The 23,638-nt window shown below is 47.2% G+C and overlaps 1 protein-coding gene across 1 annotated transcript in view; it reads right to left on the reverse strand.

Annotated features, from left to right (window-relative positions):
* The window catches only part of AAK1 (AP2 associated kinase 1), a 117,436-nt gene that overhangs the window by 30,826 nt on the left and 62,972 nt on the right, over positions 1 to 23,638 (reverse strand). Inside the window, 13 exon segments of the mRNA XM_038384645.2 lie at positions 804 to 899; positions 5,183 to 5,299; positions 5,891 to 6,048; positions 8,214 to 8,443; positions 11,941 to 12,136; positions 12,138 to 12,163; positions 13,943 to 14,187; positions 14,870 to 15,015; positions 17,046 to 17,125; positions 19,244 to 19,262; positions 19,264 to 19,303; positions 19,306 to 19,341; positions 20,761 to 20,893. Coding sequence (XP_038240573.1) covers positions 804 to 899; positions 5,183 to 5,299; positions 5,891 to 6,048; positions 8,214 to 8,443; positions 11,941 to 12,136; positions 12,138 to 12,163; positions 13,943 to 14,187; positions 14,870 to 15,015; positions 17,046 to 17,125; positions 19,244 to 19,262; positions 19,264 to 19,303; positions 19,306 to 19,341; positions 20,761 to 20,893 — 1,522 coding nt within the window.

The following is a 23,638-nucleotide window of genomic DNA, read 5'->3' on the forward strand; positions in this document are numbered from 1 at the left end:
TGCAACGGCTTCTGGCTGACAGGCCAAGAAAGCAAAGTGCTTTCAATAGCGTTTGGAAAAAGGGAAAACGCATGGGGATCCCCTCATAGAATGGGGTATCAACTCTTGACGTGCGCTCATTTAGGGGAGGCAGGGTTTGGGAAAGTATCTATTGCTGTTGCTGCATTAAGGCTGCATGGCCCAAAATTTAAGCCCTGAAAGTGACCCAAAAGCATGAGCTGCCACAGCTTGAGTTGTAGCGCCAGGGTCTGTAGTTGGGCACTAACAGCCTCACATCCTCTGTGGATTGGGCAGAGACAGGGATCTAGAATACAGACTGACCAGTGGGTTACACAGCAACCCAGGGGCAGCACATTTGTACAGCAGAACTAGTGCTAAGCAATGAGCCAAAAGGAATCAACCGTCTTGTGGCGAAGGTTCCGAGTTTAATACCTAGAAGTCTTATCTAAAATAGCCTTAAAAAGTATGCTTAAATAGCCCCAAGTATTCTTTAAATTAAATTTTTGCATACACTGAACCCTTACATACATTATAGAGAAAAATTCCGTTAGTAGTAGTAGTAGTAGTAATAATAATATCTCAATAGCACCCAAGGATTGAATCAGGAATCACTACTCCATTGTATATCCATCCCTCCACACCTACACCCACCCAGTAGGGCCAATTTCCAAAAGGTGAGGCGCATCTGTCACTCAATACATCCTGCAGGCTTTTGATATCAGCCCCACTTTTCAAGTTTCCCAAGGCATAAATCTGAAAGTGACAAATATTTATATTTAAACACCACATTCTGTTCTGGTTACCTGGTGTGTCGGATAATGGAAGCGGAATGAAAGGATCAGGCATAGCCAGAAGTGGAGGGCTAGTGTCCAGACTCAGAATGTCTTTTGTTTTTTCAGCTGGAGAGGCAGCAAGAAACAAGAGGAGAGAAAGAAAGAAAAAGAAAAAGCAAAAACACGTCAAGCAGAAAAGGTGCAGCACTGAGACACAGATCGACCTTAACAGATTTAAAACCAGGGCTGGGGAAGCCAGCTTATTTGGTTATGGAAAAAGTTAGTAATAAGACCTCCATGGAGCAGATCCATTGCGCTTTTAATTCATACATCTCAAAGTGCTTTACTAAAGAGCTATTATTCCCATTTTACAGGTGGGGAAACTGAGGCACAGAGCAATGAAGCGACTTGCCCAAGGTCACCCAGCATTGGAGCTGGGAATAGAACCCTACTCTGCTGAACCCCAATCCAGTGCCAAAACCATCAAACCTGACTGCTCCCGCCCCAGAATCCACCCTATTAGGCATCATATGCTTCTCACGCACTGACAAACGCAAGCAAGTTCACTGGCACTCCCTCCTTAGCGCATACTTTAGAGGAAAGAAGGAGAAGAGATGGAAGTTTCCAATCCCTGTGGAAGCACCAACAAAACTTCTGTGAGGCATGCCCAAAACAAAACAGATCTTAGTGCAGGGAAGAGTCTATGGAGGAAGGAAACCTTATAGAGCACAAAAGCCAAAAAAGAGATCCACAGAACGATGCTAATTTTTTATTTGTATTGTAGTAGCCCAGATCAGGGCTGTACAAACAACGGGAGGAGAGTTTGTCCTGAAGAGCTTACGTTCTGTGGCTAGAAGACAAAAAGGTGTGAGAAGGGAAGTTATTATCCAAGTTGTACTGACGGAGGAAATGAAGTAAAGAAAGAAAAAAAATCGCCTAAAATCTGCGCAGCAGCAGAGATGGGAATTAAACCAAGGTCTCCTGAGTCCCTGTTCAGTGCCTTACCCACAAGGCCCTGCTTCCTCTTGTAATATTAATACTAAGCTTGTTCATAACACTTTTCAACCAAGAATTTCCAAAGCTGTTGAGCAGTGATTCTCAACTGCGGTCCACCGCTTTTTCAGGGAAAGCCCCTGGCGCGCCGCGCCGGTTTGTTTACCTGCCGCGTCCGCAGGTTCGGCCAATCGCGGCTCCCACTGACCGTGGTTCGTCGCTCCAGGGCAACGGGGACTGCGGGAAGCGGCGCGGGTCGAGGGACTGTGCTGGCCGCCCTTCCTGCAGCCCCCATTGACCTGCAGCGGCAAACCACAGTCAATGGGAGCCGCGATCAGCTGAACCTGCGGACACGGCACGTAAACAAAGCAGCCCGGTGCGCCGGGGCTTTCCCTGAAAAGCAGTGGACCACAGTTGGAACCACTGCTGTAGAGAAAACGTTGAGCCAACACCTCCCAACCCTTCAAAGTGGGAGAATATTACACTCATACTTGTGTTGAGAGGGCTGAGCAAGCTACAGTGTTATGGGAAAAAGATCTAGAAACTTGTGGCCCAATGGGAATTAAGGACACTTTGTACCTGGAATGACAAGGCCTTATGGGATGTGTGTTAGGGCATTTAAATAATAAACTTAGAGGACCAGCACCTCAATGGGTACCTCTCCGTTAAAGTCGATGCAGCAACACTGATGGACACTAACAGCAAATCTGACCCACATTGTGTCGAGTGGCTAGGAAATGTTAACTCACTAAAGCTTCCACAGCTCTCTAGCTAGCAGGTACAAGCCACTGCAAAGCTACTGAGCTCTATCATAAACTTCTCCAAGTACCACTTATATTTAGAAATCATCTTAAAATGGATTTCTTCGTTTTCTCCTTCTGAGTAATTAAGATTCTAGGGTGATCTAAAATCTGACCTAGCCCCATAGCCTGGTTCTCTGATTAGCACATTACGCATGCTCACAGCTAAATTTACGATGCAGAATGACTGCCTGCTCTCCTGGAAGCTTGCTGACCCCTGTGGAAGTTTTAACTCAACAAATCCAGTTTTTAAAAGGTAAAAAGGTCAGAGTGGAGTTCGGGGGGCGGGGAGGCTGACATGCCGAGCTAAACATTTTGTTTTGTGTTACTGTGGGTATTTTCCAGAGTGCTGGGATTTTCCAGGTGCCCCCATGGCTTGAAAAAAAAAAAAAAAAAAAAAATGACAAGACGTGCAGTGGCATCCAGCCAGAGATTTCTGAGCTTGAAGAAACTGGATTGGGTTTTAGTTGAGAGCAAGAGAAACCAAATTTTAAAGAGGCCCCGATCCTGCAGCCGCCGCCATTTGGGCACCCGGGCGGAACCCAGTGGTGCTCCACACCAGGCTCCACACCCCAGATGTGGTTGCAGGACCAGGTCCCAAGGAATTGCTGATCTGTGGAATCCATGCTCGTACCATCAGTTCCCACTTTCTGCATCCACCGCGTAGTTTACATACTATACTTAAGAAACCGTGCACTCCTTCTCTGCAGCAGGGAAACGTCTTCCCTGCCCACATACTTTATCTTTCCTAAGTGCAATCAGCATTTTTCCCTTCATGCCATGGCAGAATCATGCCGTCAGCCTATCCTCTTTGACAGTCTAGACAAGAGAAGACTGGCGGGGGAGGGAAGGAGGGTGGAGAATAACAGTCTTCAAATATGGGTTTCAGAGTAGCAGCCGTGTTACTCTGTGTTCGCAAAAAGAAAAGGAGTACTTGTGGCACCTTAGAGACTAACAAATTTAATTTGAGCATAAGCTTTCGTGAGCTACAGCTCACTTCATCCGATGAAGTCTTCCAATATGTAATAGGTTTTCAGAAAGAGGACAGTGATCAATTGTTATCCATGTCCACTGTGTGTAGGCTTAATTTGCAGCAAAGGAGATTTAAAGAAGGTTTTCCTAATATCTAACCTAACTAGAAGAATCATAGAAGATTAGGATTGGAAGCAGAGGTGAAAGCAAGCCGGTACGGTCTGGTCCGGCATGCCGGACCAGACCGGCTTTCCCAGGCCAGTGATTTAAGGGGCCCCAGGCTCCAGCTGTTGCGGGGAGCCCCAGGCCCTTTAAATCTCCACCCGAGCCCCGCTGCCGGGCTCCTGGGGTAGCAGCAGCAGGGTTCCGGCGGTGATTTAACGGGCCCGGGTATTTAAAGGCCCTGCCTCTTCCTGTTGAGGCCACGCCCCTTGCTCAGGACTCTGGAAGTACCAGTAAGTCCTTTAAGTTACTTTCACCCCTGGTTGGAAGAGACCTCAGGAGGTCATCTAGTCCAACCCCCTGCTCAAAGCAGGGCCAACCCCAACTAAATCATCCCAGCCAGGACTCTGTCAAGCCAGGCCCTAAAAACCTCTAAGGATGGAGATTCCACCGGTTACTCTCTAGGTAACCCATTCCAGTGCTTCACCACCCTCCTAGTGAAATAGTGTTTCCTAATATCCAACTGAGACCTCCCCAACTTGAGATCGTTGCTTCTTGTTCTGTCATCTGCCACCACGGGGAACAGCCGAGCTCCATCCTCTTTGGAACCCCCCCTTCAGGTGGTTAAAGGCTGCTATCAAATCCCCCCTCACTCTTCTTTTCTGCAGACTGAATAAGCCCAGTTCCCTCAGCCTCTCCTTGTAAGTCGTGTGCCCAGCGCCCTGATAATTTTGGTTGCCCTCCACTGGACTCTCCAATTTGCCCACATCCTTTCTGTAGTGTATATGAAAGCACTGCAACAGGTTACCATGGGAAGTTGTGGAATCTCAGTCACTGGAGGTTTAAGGGCAGGGTTAGGCAAACACCCCTCAGGAACGACCTAGGTAGATTTAGTCTTGCCTCAGCATGGAGGGAACGGACTAGATCACCTCGAGGTCCCTCCCAACCCTGTATTTCTAGGATTCTATATCCCATCATAGCCACTCGAAGTGGAATCACCTGGCACATCTGTCGGATTGCTCTCAAGGAGTCAGGCAAGTTTTGACCAACAAATTCCCCTGACCCCATCCGTTCCAGACTATGTCTTCAAGCATAGAACAGCTACCGTATGACGCATGATGGCTAATAGGGAGAGGCTCCGACTTTCCTATGGACTTTAAGGAGTCTATCCAGTGTCTAACTTCCCCAAAGAGCTACCTCATATTGTGTCTATTAGCCAATTGAGATGAACTAAACAAGTTTCCCAGGCTGAGGTCTTCCATCACAGGGCTTGTCTTAGTACACGTGCCCTCCTTTTTCAATTAAGGTACCACGGCTGTCCTGTATTTGCTACTGAGATGCCCAAAGAGGCGACAGCCTGAAGAAACAAGGTCGGTTAAATGGATCTAGGCCTCAGGGGGGGCTGCAGAAAAGCCGCCACCACCACCTACCACTGGTATTATCTCGAAAGGAGGCTCTTTCAGGGTACGCTCACATGCTTACCCGATCCAGCTGTAAAGGAAGAGGAACTGAAAGCATCTGCCTGTGTTGTCGATGGAGCTGGCTGAAAGCCTGGAATCAAGTTCTCTGTGGAGCTACCAAGCTTTTCTGGAGGTTTACCTGAAATTCCAAAAAATGTCAGGTTACACTCGACGGTAGACAGCTCCCATTTTGAAGCTGATCTACTTTTCTATATTTAAAATAGCTTTAAAAATACCATGGCAGAACATAACATTTACTCATACTTCTTGCAAGCCATCGTTCGCACATGAAGCAATGTAACTTAATCTGTGTGCTGCAGTTCTGTATGCAGCAATATAACTGCTATACCGTGGTAGGCTCATCACGGCCAGAGCCTACCATCCTTACGCACGGGGAGCACTACCTGAGGCCTTCAGTCATCTCCCTGACCTCCACACTGAGAGGAAGGCACTAGCCAAGGTGACTGGGGTGGCAGACTAACACTGCATCCTGGAGGGCTTGTGCAGGATGTCACATGCCCCGTAGAAATAAGAGACAAAAGCTACTGGATGCACAATGTTAACAGGTTAGTTCTGCAGGTTTTTGCGCTCACCAAAATGCTCTGTAACTGGAACATTTCAGAAGCCTCTAGCTACCGTCCTCCCCCACCTTGTGCCACTCCTGCTTTCCCAGGTCCAGAAGGGAGCAACGCCAGTCGCTAGCGGACGCCGAAGCTCCCGGTAAACTCACCGTCGCTCAGTTTTGCAAAGTCCTTGTTTAGCAGCTCCTCCGCCGTGAGTTTAGAGAAGTTATCGTCATCGAACGGGTTCCACGTGGAGACGTCCGGTGGGTTGTAGACATTCTGCTGCGAGGTCCTAGGGGAGCCGGACGGTGTCGTGGATGCAGACCTAGAAGCATCCCCCCCAACCAAAACATGGACGTTAGTAACCAGGTGAGTCAACTGGAAATTTTCTGAGCGCAACTGGATGAAGGGGTTGCTTGAGATGGTAGGGGGTGGGGCTCAACAACCCTGGGGCTCACTGCCAGCTTATGTCTTGTTATTAAAGCACATGCTTCAGTCAGCCATCAGCAGCAGCCTGGAAGGGATTTTCCCTGCCTGCCCCTCCCATGTGTTCTGGGAAATTTTTTCATCTCCTTCCTCTGCAGGATCAGAGATGGCCACGGCTGGAGATGGAACATTGGGTGAGATGGGCCCGGGCTGTGCGGTGGCACCGAGCCTTCTCCGTCTCAGGTGTCAGCTGGCTGGTTCTCGCTCACATGCTCAGGGTCTCACTGATAATCATGCATGGGGTCGGGAAGGAAATTTCCCCACAGGTCAAATTGGCAGTGATCTTAGGGGCCTCTTGACTTCTTCTCCAGCATCTGGGTACATCCCATTTAATCATTTTCCTGCCACTGAGGGGCCTTGAGCGTTGGTGCACCTTAATCCTGCCTATTCTCTGTCTGTGGCACATAATATAGTTTAGTCTCCTAGCAGTCTTGTCTCCATTGGTGGGTTTAGCGAGCAGGCGCCGAGTGGTATTGGTGGCCTGAGATGTACAGAAGATCTGCTAGAGGACCTAGTCCTCCCTTCTGGCCTTAAACTCCGACTCCCTGCAATGGAGGTGGTCAGCCCCGATGTTCATAATGGTTCCTTCTGGCCTTAACATCCATGAACTTTTTGCACAAATTGCTTTTCCTTTTAACTCACACTACATGTGTTCTTCCCCCCCCCCCAATGCAAGTCACAGCCAGGTCCTTGACAGCCTTCATAAGAACTGGAATTAATTTGGTATCCTGGAAATAGCTGCAAGACAACAAAACATGGGGTGGGAGGGAACAACAGGGCTTTAATCTGACAGCTGCACCGTGGGTGGTGGTGGTGGCGGCGAGGGCGGAGGGGCTGGGGAAGACAAGCAAACAACGAAGTAAACAAAACGGTGGAAGCCAAGCACTCCCATGTACTGCAGGGCTGGCACCTACACTGTTCTATTTAGAGTTCAGTGATGCAGGGACTGGGTTCTTCTGACCTGCCAGTGTCGTGCTTAGTGTACTACTCGCACCGGGGATACAAACAGACACATATTAGGACCTCTGTGCTGTTAGAGCAGAGGTTTTCAAACCATGGGGGGCACAGAGGAACATTTGGAGGGCCAGCAGCAATGCCAGGAAGCTTGTGCCAGCCCCACATGGCGGGGAGGGTGCACCACCTCCACCCCTGACTCACCTCAATGGGCCAGCATCAACATCTGCCACGGCCAGGCGGATTTCCACTCCCAGCAGCCTCCGCGCCCTGGCTCCGCCCCAGAGATCATTGCACTTGCCTTCCCCCACCCTGAAAACCCGAGGCGGGGGCAGTAATTGGCCCTGCCCTAACAGTGCAGCCTGGCCTGCTGCTGAAGAAACCTTGGCTGTGCCAGTCGGTATCTGTGTATTTGAAACTTCTAGATGTAGGTAAATTAAAGCAGTGTTAAAGTCTGTTAGGTTTACGAGTAGGCTATCAAGTAGACTTTGGCATGCGTCTATTTTTGTCTGGGTTTACGGGATGTGGGGGGCTCAACCAAAAATTGTAACTCAAAAGGCAAACCGCTTTGTTAGGGAACCCTGTCGAAATGCTGTATTGCAACATGCAATAAAAGACTGTATTCAACATGCCATGTGGCAGCCTCCAGATTTTACAGGTTTGATGGTACGGATGAAACAGAGCAGACCCTTTGGGGGGAAAGCATTGCGTGTGCTGTGTTCATAATAATATCGGTCAAAGGATTGCTGGGGTCCCATGCAAAGGAAGATCCTGAAGCTACCGATAACCTTCTTGCCCACCGTGTAGTCCGTAGTGGGCACGGGTCCCAGTTTGCTTGGCACACCGAGCGAGCCAAAGCAGTTGGGATTTTTTTCCTCCTCTGGGCAAGGAAGAGGCTTTGGGGAGACTTTCGGGCATGGTAGGGGTGGGAGGTACTAAACTGGGGTTCCCAGATGGGCTGACTCAATTTCATTTTCTGGGCATTCCGTTCAAGAGTAGGACAAACAGCATCTCCCCTCCCTCCCCATCATAAAATGAACAGCCACCTACTTGGACTTGTTGAGACTGGCCTCGGCAGCAGCCGCCTGCAGGAGCTGGGTAGATTTGCTGACCGGGACCCCGAAAACCGCGCTGTGCGTCACGTCGCTCAGAATCCTCCTGTGTCCCGCGCGCTGAGTCTTGGGGGAGGAGGGAGGGGTGAGGGAGCCCAGCTTTTGCCCCTGGACAGCTGAAGGCGGTGTCGTCTGAGGCTTTTGCTGTTGCCTTATCGGGGCCTGCTTCTAGGAAGGGAAGCAAACGTATAAGCTACTCATCCAGGAACAATGGCTGTGTTTGAAGAATTACTGTAGTCCAGGGCCCTGATCTCACGCAGCACAACCGAACAGGGGAAAACTCAAAGAGCCTCACTGACGTACAGTATTAGGGTCCCATTTAACCATAATCACAAGTGACACCACTTCCCTTAGCTGCGCTGGCGCTCTGGGAGGGAAGATGGATTCGGCGTGTGCTGCTAAAAGAGAAAAGTGGCAGCCGCCACATAACGAGGCATAATGGTTCACAACCAGGGCAGAAAAATTCTCACACGAGAGGCCAAAAGTCTTGTCGGCTGGGCAGACGGGTTAGAGGTTGTAGCGGGACAGGATTAAGGAGCAAAATATCTGCGAGTGCTAGCTGTTTAACAGGGGTTGGAACCCCCTGGATTTAACGGGATTTCCACCAAAACCTTGGATGCAATAGTTTCTTCGCACCTCTGGATACAAATTTCTTCCAAAACACAAGCCAGCCACATGTTTCAAGCCCTCATCCCTAGGTGGTCAGTGAGCACAGAACCCAGAACCTCCAACACTGAAACCCACAGCCCAGCACTTGAGCTAAAGCAATAACTCCATTAGCTGGTAGCAGAGGTGGGCTCTTCTCTTCTGTGGCTCAGACAGTCGGGACATAGCCACCATGACACAAAACTGTCCTTCAGCTATGGGAACCAACACTATTCAACATAACCAGAGTACACAGAGCTTGACCAAGGAACAAGGAAGGGCTGGGCAGAAGGGAGTGGGGTAACAAAGTGCATGAAAGGTCTTAACAGCCAGAGGGGTAGGAATTGCCTAGCAAAGTTCAAGGGTATAAATGCCAGTCCCTAATGTTTTCGATACAAAACTGAAGACAAGATGGGTCAGTTCTGAAGCCTTTGAAATGAGAACTTCAAAAGGTTTCAGAGAAGTAGTTGTTTTCTGACCGCCTCACTCCTGTGAGATATATACATGTACCCCACTAAAAAGACTGTGGTGTTAAATAATTGTACGATTTGTCACCACTTGGTTTCTAAGTCAGCCTGCCAAGCTGGACTTCACGATCCAGCTGTAGCTCAATCCCGATTTTAAACAGGGGAAAAACTGGGGTGTGGAAAGAGATGGGAAGTCTGTATTTTATGCCCCAAGTCTGGGCATTTCTGTTCTGCCTCTGCTCCAGTATGCAGCAGCATCTTGGTCCATCTTCAGCCAGGAAGGAGACATTTCCTTTTGTCCCTCTGGAACAGAAAAACCCCCACACGCAGCATCGAGTTTGATTGCTGCAGGGTCACATGTGGCAGGGAGGAAGGCAATCAAGAGCAATCTTTTCCTTCACCTGCTTCATTTTAAGCCTCGTATCGCACTACAGCGAGAAATGAGTTGGTCTTGACCATTTCCAGTGCACCCACCTTATGTTGTTCCCTGTAGGTCACAGTAAAACACAGTGTGCTCAGGGAGGGAAGAGCTGTACTGAAGTCTCGACAGAAACCTACGTGGCTAGTAATAATCCAAAAACTTTATGCAACCTGAAAAGGCCTCGACAGGGCCACGCCTGCCGAGGAAGCCTGCTACCGAGAGATGTCATCTCGCTGCTCATTTTTCAAATGAGACACTTAATGCTTTTTCCTGGTTGCTGTAGCAATGGGAACTACCGTGTATTTAGCCTTTTGGGGAATGCGGGGGAATTTTCTCGCTGGATTGTTTTATTAAAGTTACGATTTTCACGTAATTGAATTGTGTCAAAGGATCTCCAGGCACCTTCAGAAAGGCTCTTTAATAAAAGTCTCAGGAATTTTCTCCTCTAAGAGGAGTGGAATCATTCATAGATTCATTTGTAGATTACAAGGCCAGAAGGTACCACTGTGATCATCTAGTCTGACCATCCGTATAATGTAGGCCAGAGAATGCCCCAAAATAATTCTCAAGGGCAGTGACTTCTGATTTTGGATGCTTCTGTTGGCAGATGCCCAAGTTCATGGCCTGCGTTTACTAGATGATCACAATGGTGCCTTCCTGCCTTGGAATCTAGCAATCTACAACTCCTTAACGTGGACTGATTTTCAGGGAGTGTTTAGCACTTGCCCTCTGGGGAGAATACAAAAACAAAAACACCCCCACACCCATGTCCCTAAAGCATCCGCTTGGGCACTCAATTCTAGTCACTTTTGACAATCTTTGCTTCGGAGACTAATGCTGGCATGTTTTGTGGGCGACAGCGCTACCCACTGACCTTGGTCAGCCCACGCCAGGAGAGAACACAGTCAGTTTTATGCCATACGTTAGCATTACCTCTGCAGAAACATGTCTAGATGACCTTGTAGGAAAAAACCTTTGCCGGCTCCTCATGAGGCACATCGTTCAACCAGATTTTCAGAGCAAGGGGCTAAGAGTCAGGAATCCTACGCTCCGCTCTAGTCGTAGATAGTACCCCCGCTGTAGTATCGGTGTACCTCACAGAGTTGTAACGACAGTATCCTCACACACTCCTGTGAAGCAGGGCTGTGCTATTACCCCTACTGTACGGGGGGGGGGGTGGAGGGAACAGCGGCACAGAAAGGCTCAGTGACTTGCTGTGCCACAGACAATCTCTGCGACTTGGGCAAGGAACTGAACTCAGATTTCCCAAGTCCCAGGCTTGTGCCCTCACCACTGGACCATCTTTCCTCTCCTGACTTGCAGTATCCATCTCTGTGCTGCAGTTCCACCCCCCCACCCCCACCCACCAGTGACATGCGTGTGATGCCTCTCATGCAGGGTTGAGCAGCTTTGTCGTATGTATTCAAGGACACTTAATGCAGGTTAAGTCTATTCTGTACAAGAGAGGGAAAAGAAAAGGAGGACTTGTGGCACCTTAGAGCCTAACCAATGAATTTATTTGAGCATAAGCTTTCGTGAGCTACAGCTCACTTCATCGAATGCATCCGATGAAGTGAGCTGTAGCTCACGGAAGCGCGTGCTCAAATAAATTTGTTGGTCTCTAAGGTGCCACAAGTCCTCTTCTTTTTGCGAATACAGATCAACACGGCTGCTACTCTGGAGAGAGGGAAAGTTATTCTCCTCCCTTCTCTCAGCTCAACCTACACCGCTCTGTTACAGAAGACCAAACTTCAGCATACCCGGGAGGCAGTTTCCACAGAGAATGCAGCACCCTCTGGCAGGGAAAAGCCCAAACAAAACCTGTCTCTTGGAAAGCACCTTAGAAGCAGCAAGACTGGCTCCCACAGCTAGAGCTTGGTACCAAGTACTGGAGTTGCAGGCCTCCCGAGAAGGCCTTATTCCCTAGCCCCTCCGGGTTGAATCCTGGGCGACATAAAAACCCGGATTATATCCCCCCACACAACTAGCCAGGCAGGTGGTGAGCTTGGTTTGTGCCCGGGGGAAGTGCTTCGAGTCCTCCAGGGAGCAGCACTTGGACCGCACTTTCAGTCCTCCCCCTCCCCACCACTCACTCCCTTCTCTGCCGCTTTCAAGGCCTCGCTAGTTCTTACCACTTGCTCCTGCGCAGGTGCTGGCTGGGCTGCAGCCTGCGGCTGGGGCGGCATTGGAGCCGGTTGCTTTGGCGGAGCCGCCACTAGCCCCGTCTTCTGCTGCATGGCAGCCTGCTGCGCCATCAGCTGCTGCTGGTAGTAGCTCTGCATCAGTTGCTGCTGCGCCGGCGCCCCCTGCTGGATCACTTGAAACTGCCACCACTGGCTGCTGCATGGCTTGGTACTGCCGCACCGTAACAGACAGGGAGGGCCATGGCAATTGGGGAAACAAAAACAAGCCATGACGACTTCGAGGCCAGCTGCAAAGGGCTACTAGAAAACCGGATTTGTGATCTAAAACGTAGCAACATTTTCTATGCCTTCCCACCTTTAATCAAAATGTTAAAAAGATGAAGGTCTCCTCTTTCCTTGTTTGGCTGGGGATCTTCGTGGCATGACCCCGAGTCAACACACCTATCTGTTCAACTTTAAGAAAGGCTTCCCTCAACCACGTGTCAATTAGGCATTAGGCTTATATGGAGGTTATATTGGGTACATCTACACAGCAAAGAAAAACCTGCAGCTGGCCTATGCCAGCTGACTCGGGCTCACGATCCTTGGACTTGGACCCACCTTGCAGCTCTAGCCCCGAAGTCTACAAGCACTGAAACAACCCTGCAGACCAAGCCCTGCTAGCCTGACCTTGCAGCTGGCACAGGCCAGCTTCAAGTGTCTAGTTGCTGTGTAGACATATCCAGCATAAACATCCCTTCCCTGTTTAGCAATCGGGCCCTGTCTTGAATGGGGAGTTTTGCACCTGCACTGGGCCCCATTTGACATTAATATCCTGTGTCTATAGCATGGATAATTACAGCAACCTTGTCACAGAGTACGAAAATAGAATTGAATACATATCGCTTGGCCAAAGGACAAGCCAACGGGACTATAACGCTCCATAGGTAGCTGCATAGATTGCAAGCAGCAGCCTTGATGAGTCAATGGATGGGTGCTTTTCTCATGCTGGGTCGAATGACGGCAATTGTTCACCAAAACACCCCACTGTTCAGATGGGCTAATGCTATTTGTTCGGTGAATTATCGGTGAACTTTTTCTGGCTAGTTACGGAAGCGGGTGATTGGCTGAGAAAGATCTTCCAGTGTTGTATGCAGTGAGGTTATAGCCACACTGGTCCCAGGAATTTAGAGAGACAAGGTGGGTGAGGTCATATCTTTTAGCGGGCCAACCTTGTTGGTGGGTGAGAGAGAGAGAGAGAGAGAGAGAGAGAGAGAGAGAGAGGAGAGAGACACACACACGCTTTTGAGCTTGCATGGTGCTTAACACAGACCAGAAGAAGAGCTCTGTGTGGCTTGAAAGTGTGTCTCTCTCACCAACGGAAGTTGATCCAATAAAAGATATTCTCTCACCTTACCTCATCTCTCTAGTTGGAAGAGAGACTTTCCCAAAATGGTGCAATCAACTGACCCCCGGTGAACGTTCTTTGACCAGCAAATCAGTGTGCAGCACTAGCAGTCGCCGTACTATGGAAAAGTGACACGCAAGGCCAAGGCAAGGTCCTGCCACTGGAGGTCATGAAGGCCACCACAGCGCTTTTTTGACGGAGTTCCAACTTCACTAATTCCAAGCAGCCTACTTAAGAGTTCCCTGGTCTGTTGGGTAGGGCTCTGGCCTCGGCGGCAGACCCAGGTTCTGTCCCCAGCTCTATCAGTGCTGTGACACCCTGGGCAACTCACTTTGCCTCTCTGCTCCTCATCCTGCCTCCCACCCTTTGCCTATTTAGCCTGTAAACTCTTCAGGGCTGTTCCCCGCTCAGTTACACGGCACAATCCAATGAGGCCCCGATCAGCAGCTGATGACAAGGCACTAACAATAAAGAAACCTCCTCGTTCCTCTCACCCTTTTCTGTGCCTCTGCTGAGAATAGGCCGGAGACACTTGTCCTTGTTACCTTGTGGCACCGTGGCCTAGCATAGGCGCTAGACGCAATGAGCAGCGGCCATGCTTACCGGCTGGGCTTGCATCACCTGTTGCTGCTGCTTCAGGAAGAGCTGCTGCTGATGCGGAGGCATGGCCTGCGGCTGAGTAGAAGGGACTGGCGACGGGGCTACTGGGGTCTGCTGAGGAGCGGGCGGCTGCTTGGGCTGGGGCTGAGGGGCAGGCTGCGGCTGAGCTTGCGGAGGTGGCACTTTAGGCTGCTGAACGCTTGCAGGAAGGGAGGGCTGGCCACCACCCAAAGCAACAGGGCCTGCGACTAAGAGGGGAAAGACAACGTACGCAGAGGTCAGAGCATGCAAAGGTCCCGCTGCCCGGCAAAGCTCCAGCAGGGTCCAGGAACAATGCTTGCACTCAGCCTCCCCTTAGAGAAGAGTCCTAAAGAAAGAGGGAGCATCCTAGGGGGACGTAATAAGGAATTGTATCCCTGGCTATAGAATGGTTCCAAAAATCCATAGGTTCTCAGCTAGACTGTCCAGGGTCTCAGAGCAGGTCAGACAGCACCAATGATTTTCACAGGAAATTTAGGGTTTTGGGAAGTTTCCTGTGAAAAATTCTATTTGACCAAAAAAAAAAAAAAACTTTACCAAAAAAGTGTTTTCAAGATTTCATCTAAAAAAAAAAAAAACCCCCACCAAAAAACATTAAATACAAACTGTTGGCCAGGATCAAAGAGTTCTGCAAAAAGTTTCGATGCCTGGAAAAAACCACCATTTTTCCCCTCCATTGAAAAAGGTACCAGCTAGCTCTAGTTCTTAGACTAAACTTCCTTAGAAGCCTGTTCAATTTCTGTAAGACTATCGATTCGCTCTGTACTCAGTTTTACAGAATTTTTGCCATAGGACTGAAGTGTTGGAACGAATTTTATTAGGCAAATGCAAGGAGCTTCTGAGCATGCTCAGGTTCTGCTCTGTGGATTTTGTAAGGAGGCCACGACTCACCTTGTGGTTGGATGGCTGCAGGCCTCTTTCTAGGGGTGAGGGCTGGCTGAATAGGGAGAATTCCAGGGTTGGGTTGTGTCTGTCCTGCTTTAGGCCTCTGACGTGGAGCTATGGATGTTTCCATTGGAGGAATGGGATCAGTCAGCCTGGGTCGGGGGGAAAAACCAAAACATGAATAGAAGATAAGCTGCTTCCAATTAGCTGCTTGAATGAAAGATGTGTTTTACTGAGCTACTGAACACCATGGACAGCGATTCCCAAGGCAGGACACTGCTATGGTTACATGGGTCTGACAGACATAAGGTAACCATAAATCAGAGCCATCTACATCAAAAGCCTGTTAACCTTACTTAATGGGAATCTAAGGAACAGAGAATTAAATTTACCTGCAAAGTTCAGGCAAACCAACGTTCTAGCCCAGTGGCCAGTAACAACAAGATTATTCTGTAAAAATACTATTACTTAATACTTATATAGTGCTTTTATCAGTAGATATTGAAGTGTTTTACCAAGATCGGAGAGTATCATTATTCCCGCTTTAAAGGGGAGAGTAAATGAGGCCAAAAGAGGAAGGGACTTGCCCAAGGTCACCAAGCCAGGCAGTGGCAGAGAAGGGAACAGACTCTATACCTCCCGATTCCCAATCTGCTGCTTTACCTGGTTTGCAGAACTCCCTCCATGACCATGCAAACTGGGGAGGGTAGCACATTGCATTGCTCCGACTGCTGCCAACAGTGCTTAAGTAGCAAGTGAATAATCAAAGTGAAAGACACACACTGGAGCAAATATACATGAGTCATTCCTACACAGGCTACTGCAAGTCATTTGGAAATTGAAACAAATGCACTTGCAAAATTAATCCAGCACGGTCATTTTGCCTTCTCTTGCGATTATGGCTTTTCATCTTGCTGGACAGCTGGAACTTGTCAAAAATCGCTTAATGCATTCAAATGTTTGACAACATACTATTTAAATTGGGACTTTTTTATAGATTTATCGAAGAGCAGATGAAGGGCATAATGAATTTGCTTTATGGCAGCTGGCATCCTTCAGCAGAACTATATAGATTGGCATCTTAAAAAAGTACTCATAATGAACTGTGTTGGCTTCAACCAAAGTATCAGGTACTTATACTTTTCCCTTCATATTTCATCCCGTAATAATGCAAACCCGCAGGGCATTTTTGTACCATGAGGCGCTCAAGACATCCTAACATCTTTCAGTTTTTTTGATCGCTGAGCTAGATAAGAAATTATTGAAGATCAGGTATAAAAAAAACAAACAAACATACTAAGGGAAACTTCTGGGACTAATTGCCAGTAGGTAGATGATATCACAAAAGGCATTCTTTCAGAGTCTGACTGTTATCTACATAGGGCTATGAATATACTAGTCACTCTGCAGTAAATATAAAAGATGTACTCAGGGCCCTGAGGAGTTTACAGTCTGAGCCGAGTCATGACACAACAAACGAGGCTATTAGAACGTCAAGGAGCAGGGGGAAAAAGAAAAACCACATGCATTACAGCAATATGCTCCCTATGTGGTAGATTCTCAATCCCTGGCAGACTCCAGATCTTCACTGATTGTCATTTCAAGTGAGATGTGCTAGCTCCAGCAGAAGCTCTGGGTGAAGTTGTCAGGCCCATGTTTTGCCGGAGGTCAGACTAGATCATACTGGGTCCTCCTGGCCTTAAAAAAAAAAAAAATCTACCAAAGTTGATGGGATTGCTCTGCAGGTTTATACTCTGGGGGCCTGACCCAAAGGCCACTGAAGTAAAGAGGAGTGTCTTTCTACTCATTTCAATAGGCTCTGGATAAAGCCCTTAGTAGGGATGCTGCAGTACAGACTGAAAGCTTTGGCATATGCACTTCAAGCTGCTACACTGAAACAGTGCCATTAGTTTACAAAATCTAGCAACTGACTCAGACGCAGCATTGTGCGTACGAGGAAAGAACTCCTTCATCTTACCATTTGCTGCCTTTCACTTTAATGGGCATTTTTGATTTAAATTACAAGTCCCAGGATCACAGTTTAAACCTCAATCTATTTCTACAGGGTGAGCCAGAAAGAGAACACATCGGTGGTTTTTTTTTTTTTTTTAAATAGAAACACGGTTCAAAAATCTGAAAAGATACAGATGAAGAGAAATATGTAAAAGACAGATGCTCTTACCTGGCCTTTGGCTGGCTCTTTTTTGCAGCTGCTTCACTAGCTTTCACTGGTTCTGGGAGCTTAGCAGGCAGCAAAGAATTCTGAAAAGCCAAAAACCACTGGGTTTACTACACAAAGTGTAAATCATGCATGATTGTACATAAAGTTTGCAAAAGAGCCACAGCAAAGTCAATGGGATTTAGGATCCTAAATCCGTCAAGTTAGTTCATTTTTCGAAAATGACAACTACCCCGTCATTAATGACCTAGGGAAATGGAGCATGGAAACCCTTCCAATGTTAAAAGCGACAGACCACCTTATAAATCAGGAGGACCAAGTCAATTTTAGAACGTGTGGTTACTGTTTGTGGAATTTGAACACAATAAATATACAAACAGAAGGTTGACATGACACAAATGGGTATTTTAAAAAGGTAACAAATATAGATTAATGAATAAAATTTGTTAATATTTGTATGGAAAGTTCATATACACATTAACCATGACAAAATAAAAAGTTGAAAATATGCTCCAAACAAGAGAAATGTAATCGGAAGCTGAATGGAAAAACCAGAAAGTCTCCAAACCATTATCTTTAGGCGACTGGATGAAAGTTTTGTACCCCCAAATATTCTTAATACAGTATAAAGCGCCTGTAAACCAATGTTTTGAATTGGATTCTAAGAAAATATACTAAACAACATCATCAGGTGACTATTACATTTACTGTACATTTTAAATGGAATTTGGCTACTCTCTCAGGCTATAGTCACAAACCCAACTGCAGTACAGATTACATACGCTATGAAGAATTAGCCTGGAAATCAGTTTCACAAGCATGGTCTAGTTTGCCATGTACACAAACACCGCTACAGAAGTTCCCCATGACAGCCTCGTACTGGTAAACTGAGCGTGGTAATAAATAAGTGATTTGCCAGGGCTGGGGTTGGGGGTTCCCCCCCTCCGCGCGCGCGCGCACACACACACACACACACACACACACACACCCCCCCATAGGGAGTGGAGAACCAAACGAAACCAAACCAAAAAATCAGCATGCGCTTCTGGGCCTGGGAGCCAATGATGCAATAGGCCAGTTTTCCTAATATTCAGGGTCGCCCCCATTTTTCACACAAATGACTGTAGCACCATGCATTGTTTGTGTAGTAGCCCTGCAAGATTTCTATTACGACTTACACTCATGTAAATACCAGGAGTATGTAGTCATTTAATGTTGCTTAAGTATCAGCTGGAAAAGGTGAAGGCCTAAATTTCCTAGAGGAACTACTGATTTTTGGGGCACCCTAACTTGAGCCACTCCGAAGGGTCTGATCAATCACTTTGGAAAGTTTCAACCCAAGTTTCAGAATCGATTCTGATATCTATACTGTGAACTTCCCTACTTCCCTCAGACCTGCAATGAACAGGCTTCCAATATCCACAGAACAAACATGGGCAGCATCCCAACCGTTCCCCACACACCCCACCTCCCAGTACCACAAGACATTAATGACTAGAGAGTCATTGCTCATGTAGTGCAATGCACAGAAACGGCCCCCCTACACCACTCTCTTGTACTTTGCAACCTTCTTGGAATCCCATGGGCTGTCCTCTTTCTGGTTTGAATCATTACTACCTGCCTCTGTTCCTGTACCAAAACTGAAGCGCACATAAAAGAAGGGCACTTAAATGCATCCCCCCTTCTTTCCCACCCTTTCTCCTTCCAAGAGACACGTTTTCACTGCCTCCTTTTATAACACTCAGCCGGAGAGCATTTGTCGATTTTTCTTGGGTCTGTAGAATCAAACCTCCAGAGATTTATCCTTCCTAGCCTCCTGCATTTTCACATCATATAAAAGCTGTCAAATCTGATCACCCTTCTGCTGCTGCTTTTAAGACATGGTGATGGATGGATGCCACCATGAAAACAGCAAAATTACTTCCTTCCTGCACTTTACTAGTTATCTTCCCCAGAAAGCTTTTAATCTACCATCTACCTGTATTACTCACTAGGTATGACTTGTCATGTCCTTTGTGCAAGCACCGATTCCTAGTTGTCTCTGACAAGGAGTCTGCCATTCTTATACCCCAGAGCCACAAACTAAATTAAAGCAATGGGTTTCTCCAGCAGCCTAAATTAAACGGGGATAAGGAATAATAGCGCAAAGAACCTGCAGATGGATTCAAGCCCCTCCACTGAAAGGGTCCATGGGTACTCACCTGTACATTTGGGACGGGGCCTCTTTGTTAACTTGAAAGCAAAGTAGGAGACCTGGTAATATCAGGTCTCTTGTCAGGGTCTGGTTCAAGCATATAACCTAAAAAAGGAAAAAAAAAAAAAAATCATCAGAAGACTTGGGTGCCAAATATTAGAAGATGCACATTCATGGATAATCATGTAGCTCATGTCTGCCATATACGCATGGTACATGAGCCATACCTTCCAGGTCAAGTTTGGATTGCAAGACAGCAAATCTCCAACAGGCATCAAGAGACTGTGTACTTATTCTGCTCCGATCGTATGTATTCTACACATATAGAGCCAAGTACCAAATCTTGCACTGAACCCGATGTGGTTATACAGCATACATATCGTGGCTCAGGGCGTCCAAGAAGTCTTTAATTGCAATCATGGAGCCTCACTGAAGGCAATAGCAAAAGTTCTTCTTGACATCAGTGGGAGCAGGAGCAGTCACCGTTCCTTAGTTAAAATACCAAGTCAGTTTCCTTTCCTAAACAAGCCAAGGCAAGTATATTCATCTACCAATGGAATTTAATGGTGCACCGACAGTAAAAGTCAGCAGACTTCTTGGTGTGTCCTTGGGCCAAGTTACTTCCCCTGTCTATAAAATTCAGTTCTCCAACTGTAAATCAGGGATATAGATACTTTCTCCTACCCTTTATTTCGTCTATTTAGATAGTCAATTGTTTGGAGCAAGGACCAGCTGTTGCTATGTGTACGTACAGCAGCTGGCACAATACAGCGCTGATCTCAGTTGAGGCTTCTAGTCCCTACAATAATGACAATAGTAAACAAACACTTTTTAATGTTCTACCCATCTCTGCCCGAGAGAGTAGCTGAAGGACAGACATCTGCACAGACTTGTCCCCCACATAAAACTTGAAGTCAGTTTAATATCTGCTCAAACCAGGGCATATGGAGAAGTATCAGCTTATTTTGAAAACATGTCAGAGTCTGCATTACTCACATTCATAGCTGGCAAAACCAAATGCTCTACTGAAAGCAGGCAGGATATTCCAGCTTTGCTGAGAGTAATGCACCGTATCCTTAATTACACAGTCACTTGAGTCAGTGGTTTATTTGTAATCGTTTTACTTCTGTTTCTCAGTTCACAGAAGATGAAATCTTATCACGAGGCTAAATCACTGTGGCTCCTTATGCAAATAAACTTATTACTGGAGAAACATTTTTGCATAAACAGGCTTGTGCAAATCTCAGTAGCAATCTTAACCCAAATGGTTGTCTATTTCCCTAGTTTTCCACATAGATTATCACAGTCCATCCAAATAGAAACTCTGCTATTATAACCATCTTTGGCACAGCCATCTTCTAAATTACTGTAAACTCATTTGCTTCATCCTTGCATGTGAACAGGTCTTTTTGAAAGAGAGAACATACTCCAGTTCCTTAGCTCTAATAATTGGGAATTAGAACAATAGGAACTTCATTTGGAACATGGAACCAAAACTCTGCTATTGAAAACAGATATACTCACGTATGAGACAGTGCATGTCTTGGGAGTAGCGAGAGTTGTCTGGAATGGTGAAGTTTCCATCACAAATTGCCACCTGACTCTCCCCAAACGGTAAAGTAAAGTAACACAATTTGTACAGTAAACAACCGAGGGCCTAAAGAGAGGAAAGAACAGAAAAATATTTAAACAGTAACTACTGCCATCATAGATTAAAAAGAGGAAGGGTGGTCCAATGGTCAGAGCACTAGCCTGGGACCGGGAGAACCAGGTTCAATCCTTGCTTTGCCACAGGTTTCCTGCATGACCTTGGTCAAGTCATTTAGCCACTCTGTATCAGAGTTCCCAACCTGTAACATGGGGATAATAGCACTTCCCTACCGGACGTGAGGATACATACATTAGAACAACATGAGGTGATCGGATACTATGAAAACGGAGGGCAGACAAGTACCCAAGATAGATCTCACACATTTTTAGCCACACCGCCGCCTCAGTCCACATATCAATAAATATATGGAAAGAGATTGAGATGTGGCTACTTGGTCCCTGCTTCAAATTAATTTAAATAAATATACTTCAGATGCGTTGGGCCGGGTAGGAGCTTCAAATCATATAAACTCTTCACCCACATTTGCCATTGTCCCCCATTGTGAGGAAGGTTGTTTGGAGTAGAAAGAACAGTTTCAACAGTACAGAGATTCTCTTATGGCAGAGGATTTTGTCTACAATGATTTCTCTGACCAGAGAAATTTCTGTTGTCATAAACCAGACCGATTAGGTCAAGGTCTAGTCACAGCTGCAAGCTACTTTTAAAATGCTCCACTCAGTCCCGAAAAGAGGTAGGCCTTATCTACCCTAGAAAGCTTTAAATGCACTGGGATAAACAAACTGGCAAAACCCTTTTAGGGCTTATCTACACGCACATTTAGCTGGAGGCAAGCTGGGGTGTGAATCTACCCCACGCTAGCCTGCCTTCCTCTAACTGTCCGTGGACTCTGCTGAGGATCGAAGCAGATCGACAGACTTAGTCCTCTTATCAAGAGGGACTAAATCAAAGTATATTAAACTGCTAATGCGCATCAACTGGGTCCGTATAGATGGTTAGTCTGCAACAGGCTAGCCCGGGATAGATTCATGCCCAGGCTTGCCACAAATTGATGGTTTGTGCAGACAAGCCCGTAGCGTAGATGCAGTTCTATGAATATACGAGTTCCCTGAAGCTATACCAGTATGAGCACTTGGATACTGGTATCAATTGAGTCCTTACTGGGAGTTGTACCGCTAGAATTGTACTGCTAAAATGTGACAGCCCTAACCAAAATAGTTCTGAATCCGTGTGTAGACGAGGCCAAAGTAAATTTGTATTCGTTGAAAACACAGAGTAGTAAGTGAAGTACAATGGAAAGGAGGTTAAACAAAGCAGGATGGTCTCAGGGAATTGCCAGATTATAATCAGAAAAATGGTCCATTCAGTCCCGACCCCATTTTTGACAGAAGCCAGGATTAGCTGCTTCAGAAGATGCAAAACTTCACACAAAAGGGGCAATTTTGTAACAAAATCTGTACAGGGGAAAAGTTTCTTCCTAACCCCAAATGCTGCATGATTGGCTTTTGCATATAAAGAATATGAAGGAAGGTATCGTCACAAAATCGTGTTCTTCTTTAACATTAATTCTGCACTTTTTAAATGCAATTTGTGAAATCGCTACACGAAATGCATGGAGTTTATGGCGCACAATCATCATCATCACCACCACCACCACCACCACCACAACACTTACAGGCTCCATTGTGCTAGGCACTGTACAAACACAGCAAGACCACATCCACACTAGAAGCCCTTCACCAGTATGGGAATGCCAGTACAGTATACTCCCGACTATCCAAATAGCGGGGGGGAGTTGAACACAGATTGTAGCAGCAGGGTGGCTTCTTCTGTGGACAAGGGCTCGTACTCACAATCCTGGCCAGTGGTCTCTGCTCTGCCTTGCTCACTTGCTCCTATGACGAAGGGGCTGCAAAAGGCTGGCTGCCACAGGAGGACTTCCCACACAGCCACAGACTCATTGTCCTCCTTACAGTCCTGGCCCTGGGTCTGTTCTATTATCTGAGCCTCTGCATTATCCAAATCCCTCATTCGCCCCCCCCCCCCAATGTATTTCATGCATCTCCTGCTCGGGGACAAGGAAGGGTTCAGAAAACGTGGAAATTTCACAATAGGGTTTGTTAAACAGGAGTATACTGTACACTAGACTGGCAAAGTGCTCCTAGGACAGCCGCAACTATATCAGCAATGCCGCGCTTCGTAGGGCATGCCCGTTCCTCCCCAAGCCAAACAGGGATTACACCTCATCACGCCCCTGACAGAGCTATTCTGGCAGAGGTCTGAGGCAAAGACCTGCCCCAAGAGCCAGGCCCTGACCCAGAAAGGATATGCTTTGAGGAGACAGGCAAGACAAAGGATGGTAAGAAAACAGACACTAAGGGTAATGACTGGGCCAGGGTCAAACAGCAGGTTGGTAGTGGAGCCAGGAATAGAACCTGGGGAGCAATTCTGCGCAGGAGGGTGCTAGGGTGGCATTAAGCTTTGTGCCCCCTGCTTTCCATCTACTGAAGGGGGCCATTTTAGGCTGCCTCTGGCTAGCAGAGCCACCCCAGGACTGCCTCTTATGCTGTGGCTTGCAGGGAGCTGACCTGCACAGAGCCTGCATTGGAACAGTTCTCCCCGGATTGGCTCCCTTTTATGCTGCCACAGCCATGCAGTTTCCAGTAAATTCCCACTCCAGTGCCCTATCCACTAGGTCACACTGCCTCCCAAGCCAGAGGCTCCTCACGACACACAGGCCCCAGTCCTACAGCAGCTCCCATTAAACACAGCAGAATGAAAAGCTCAATAGGA

Source organism: Dermochelys coriacea, chromosome 26, assembly GCF_009764565.3.
Source record: "Dermochelys coriacea isolate rDerCor1 chromosome 26, rDerCor1.pri.v4, whole genome shotgun sequence".
Classification (NCBI taxonomy): domain Eukaryota; kingdom Metazoa; phylum Chordata; order Testudines; family Dermochelyidae; genus Dermochelys; species Dermochelys coriacea.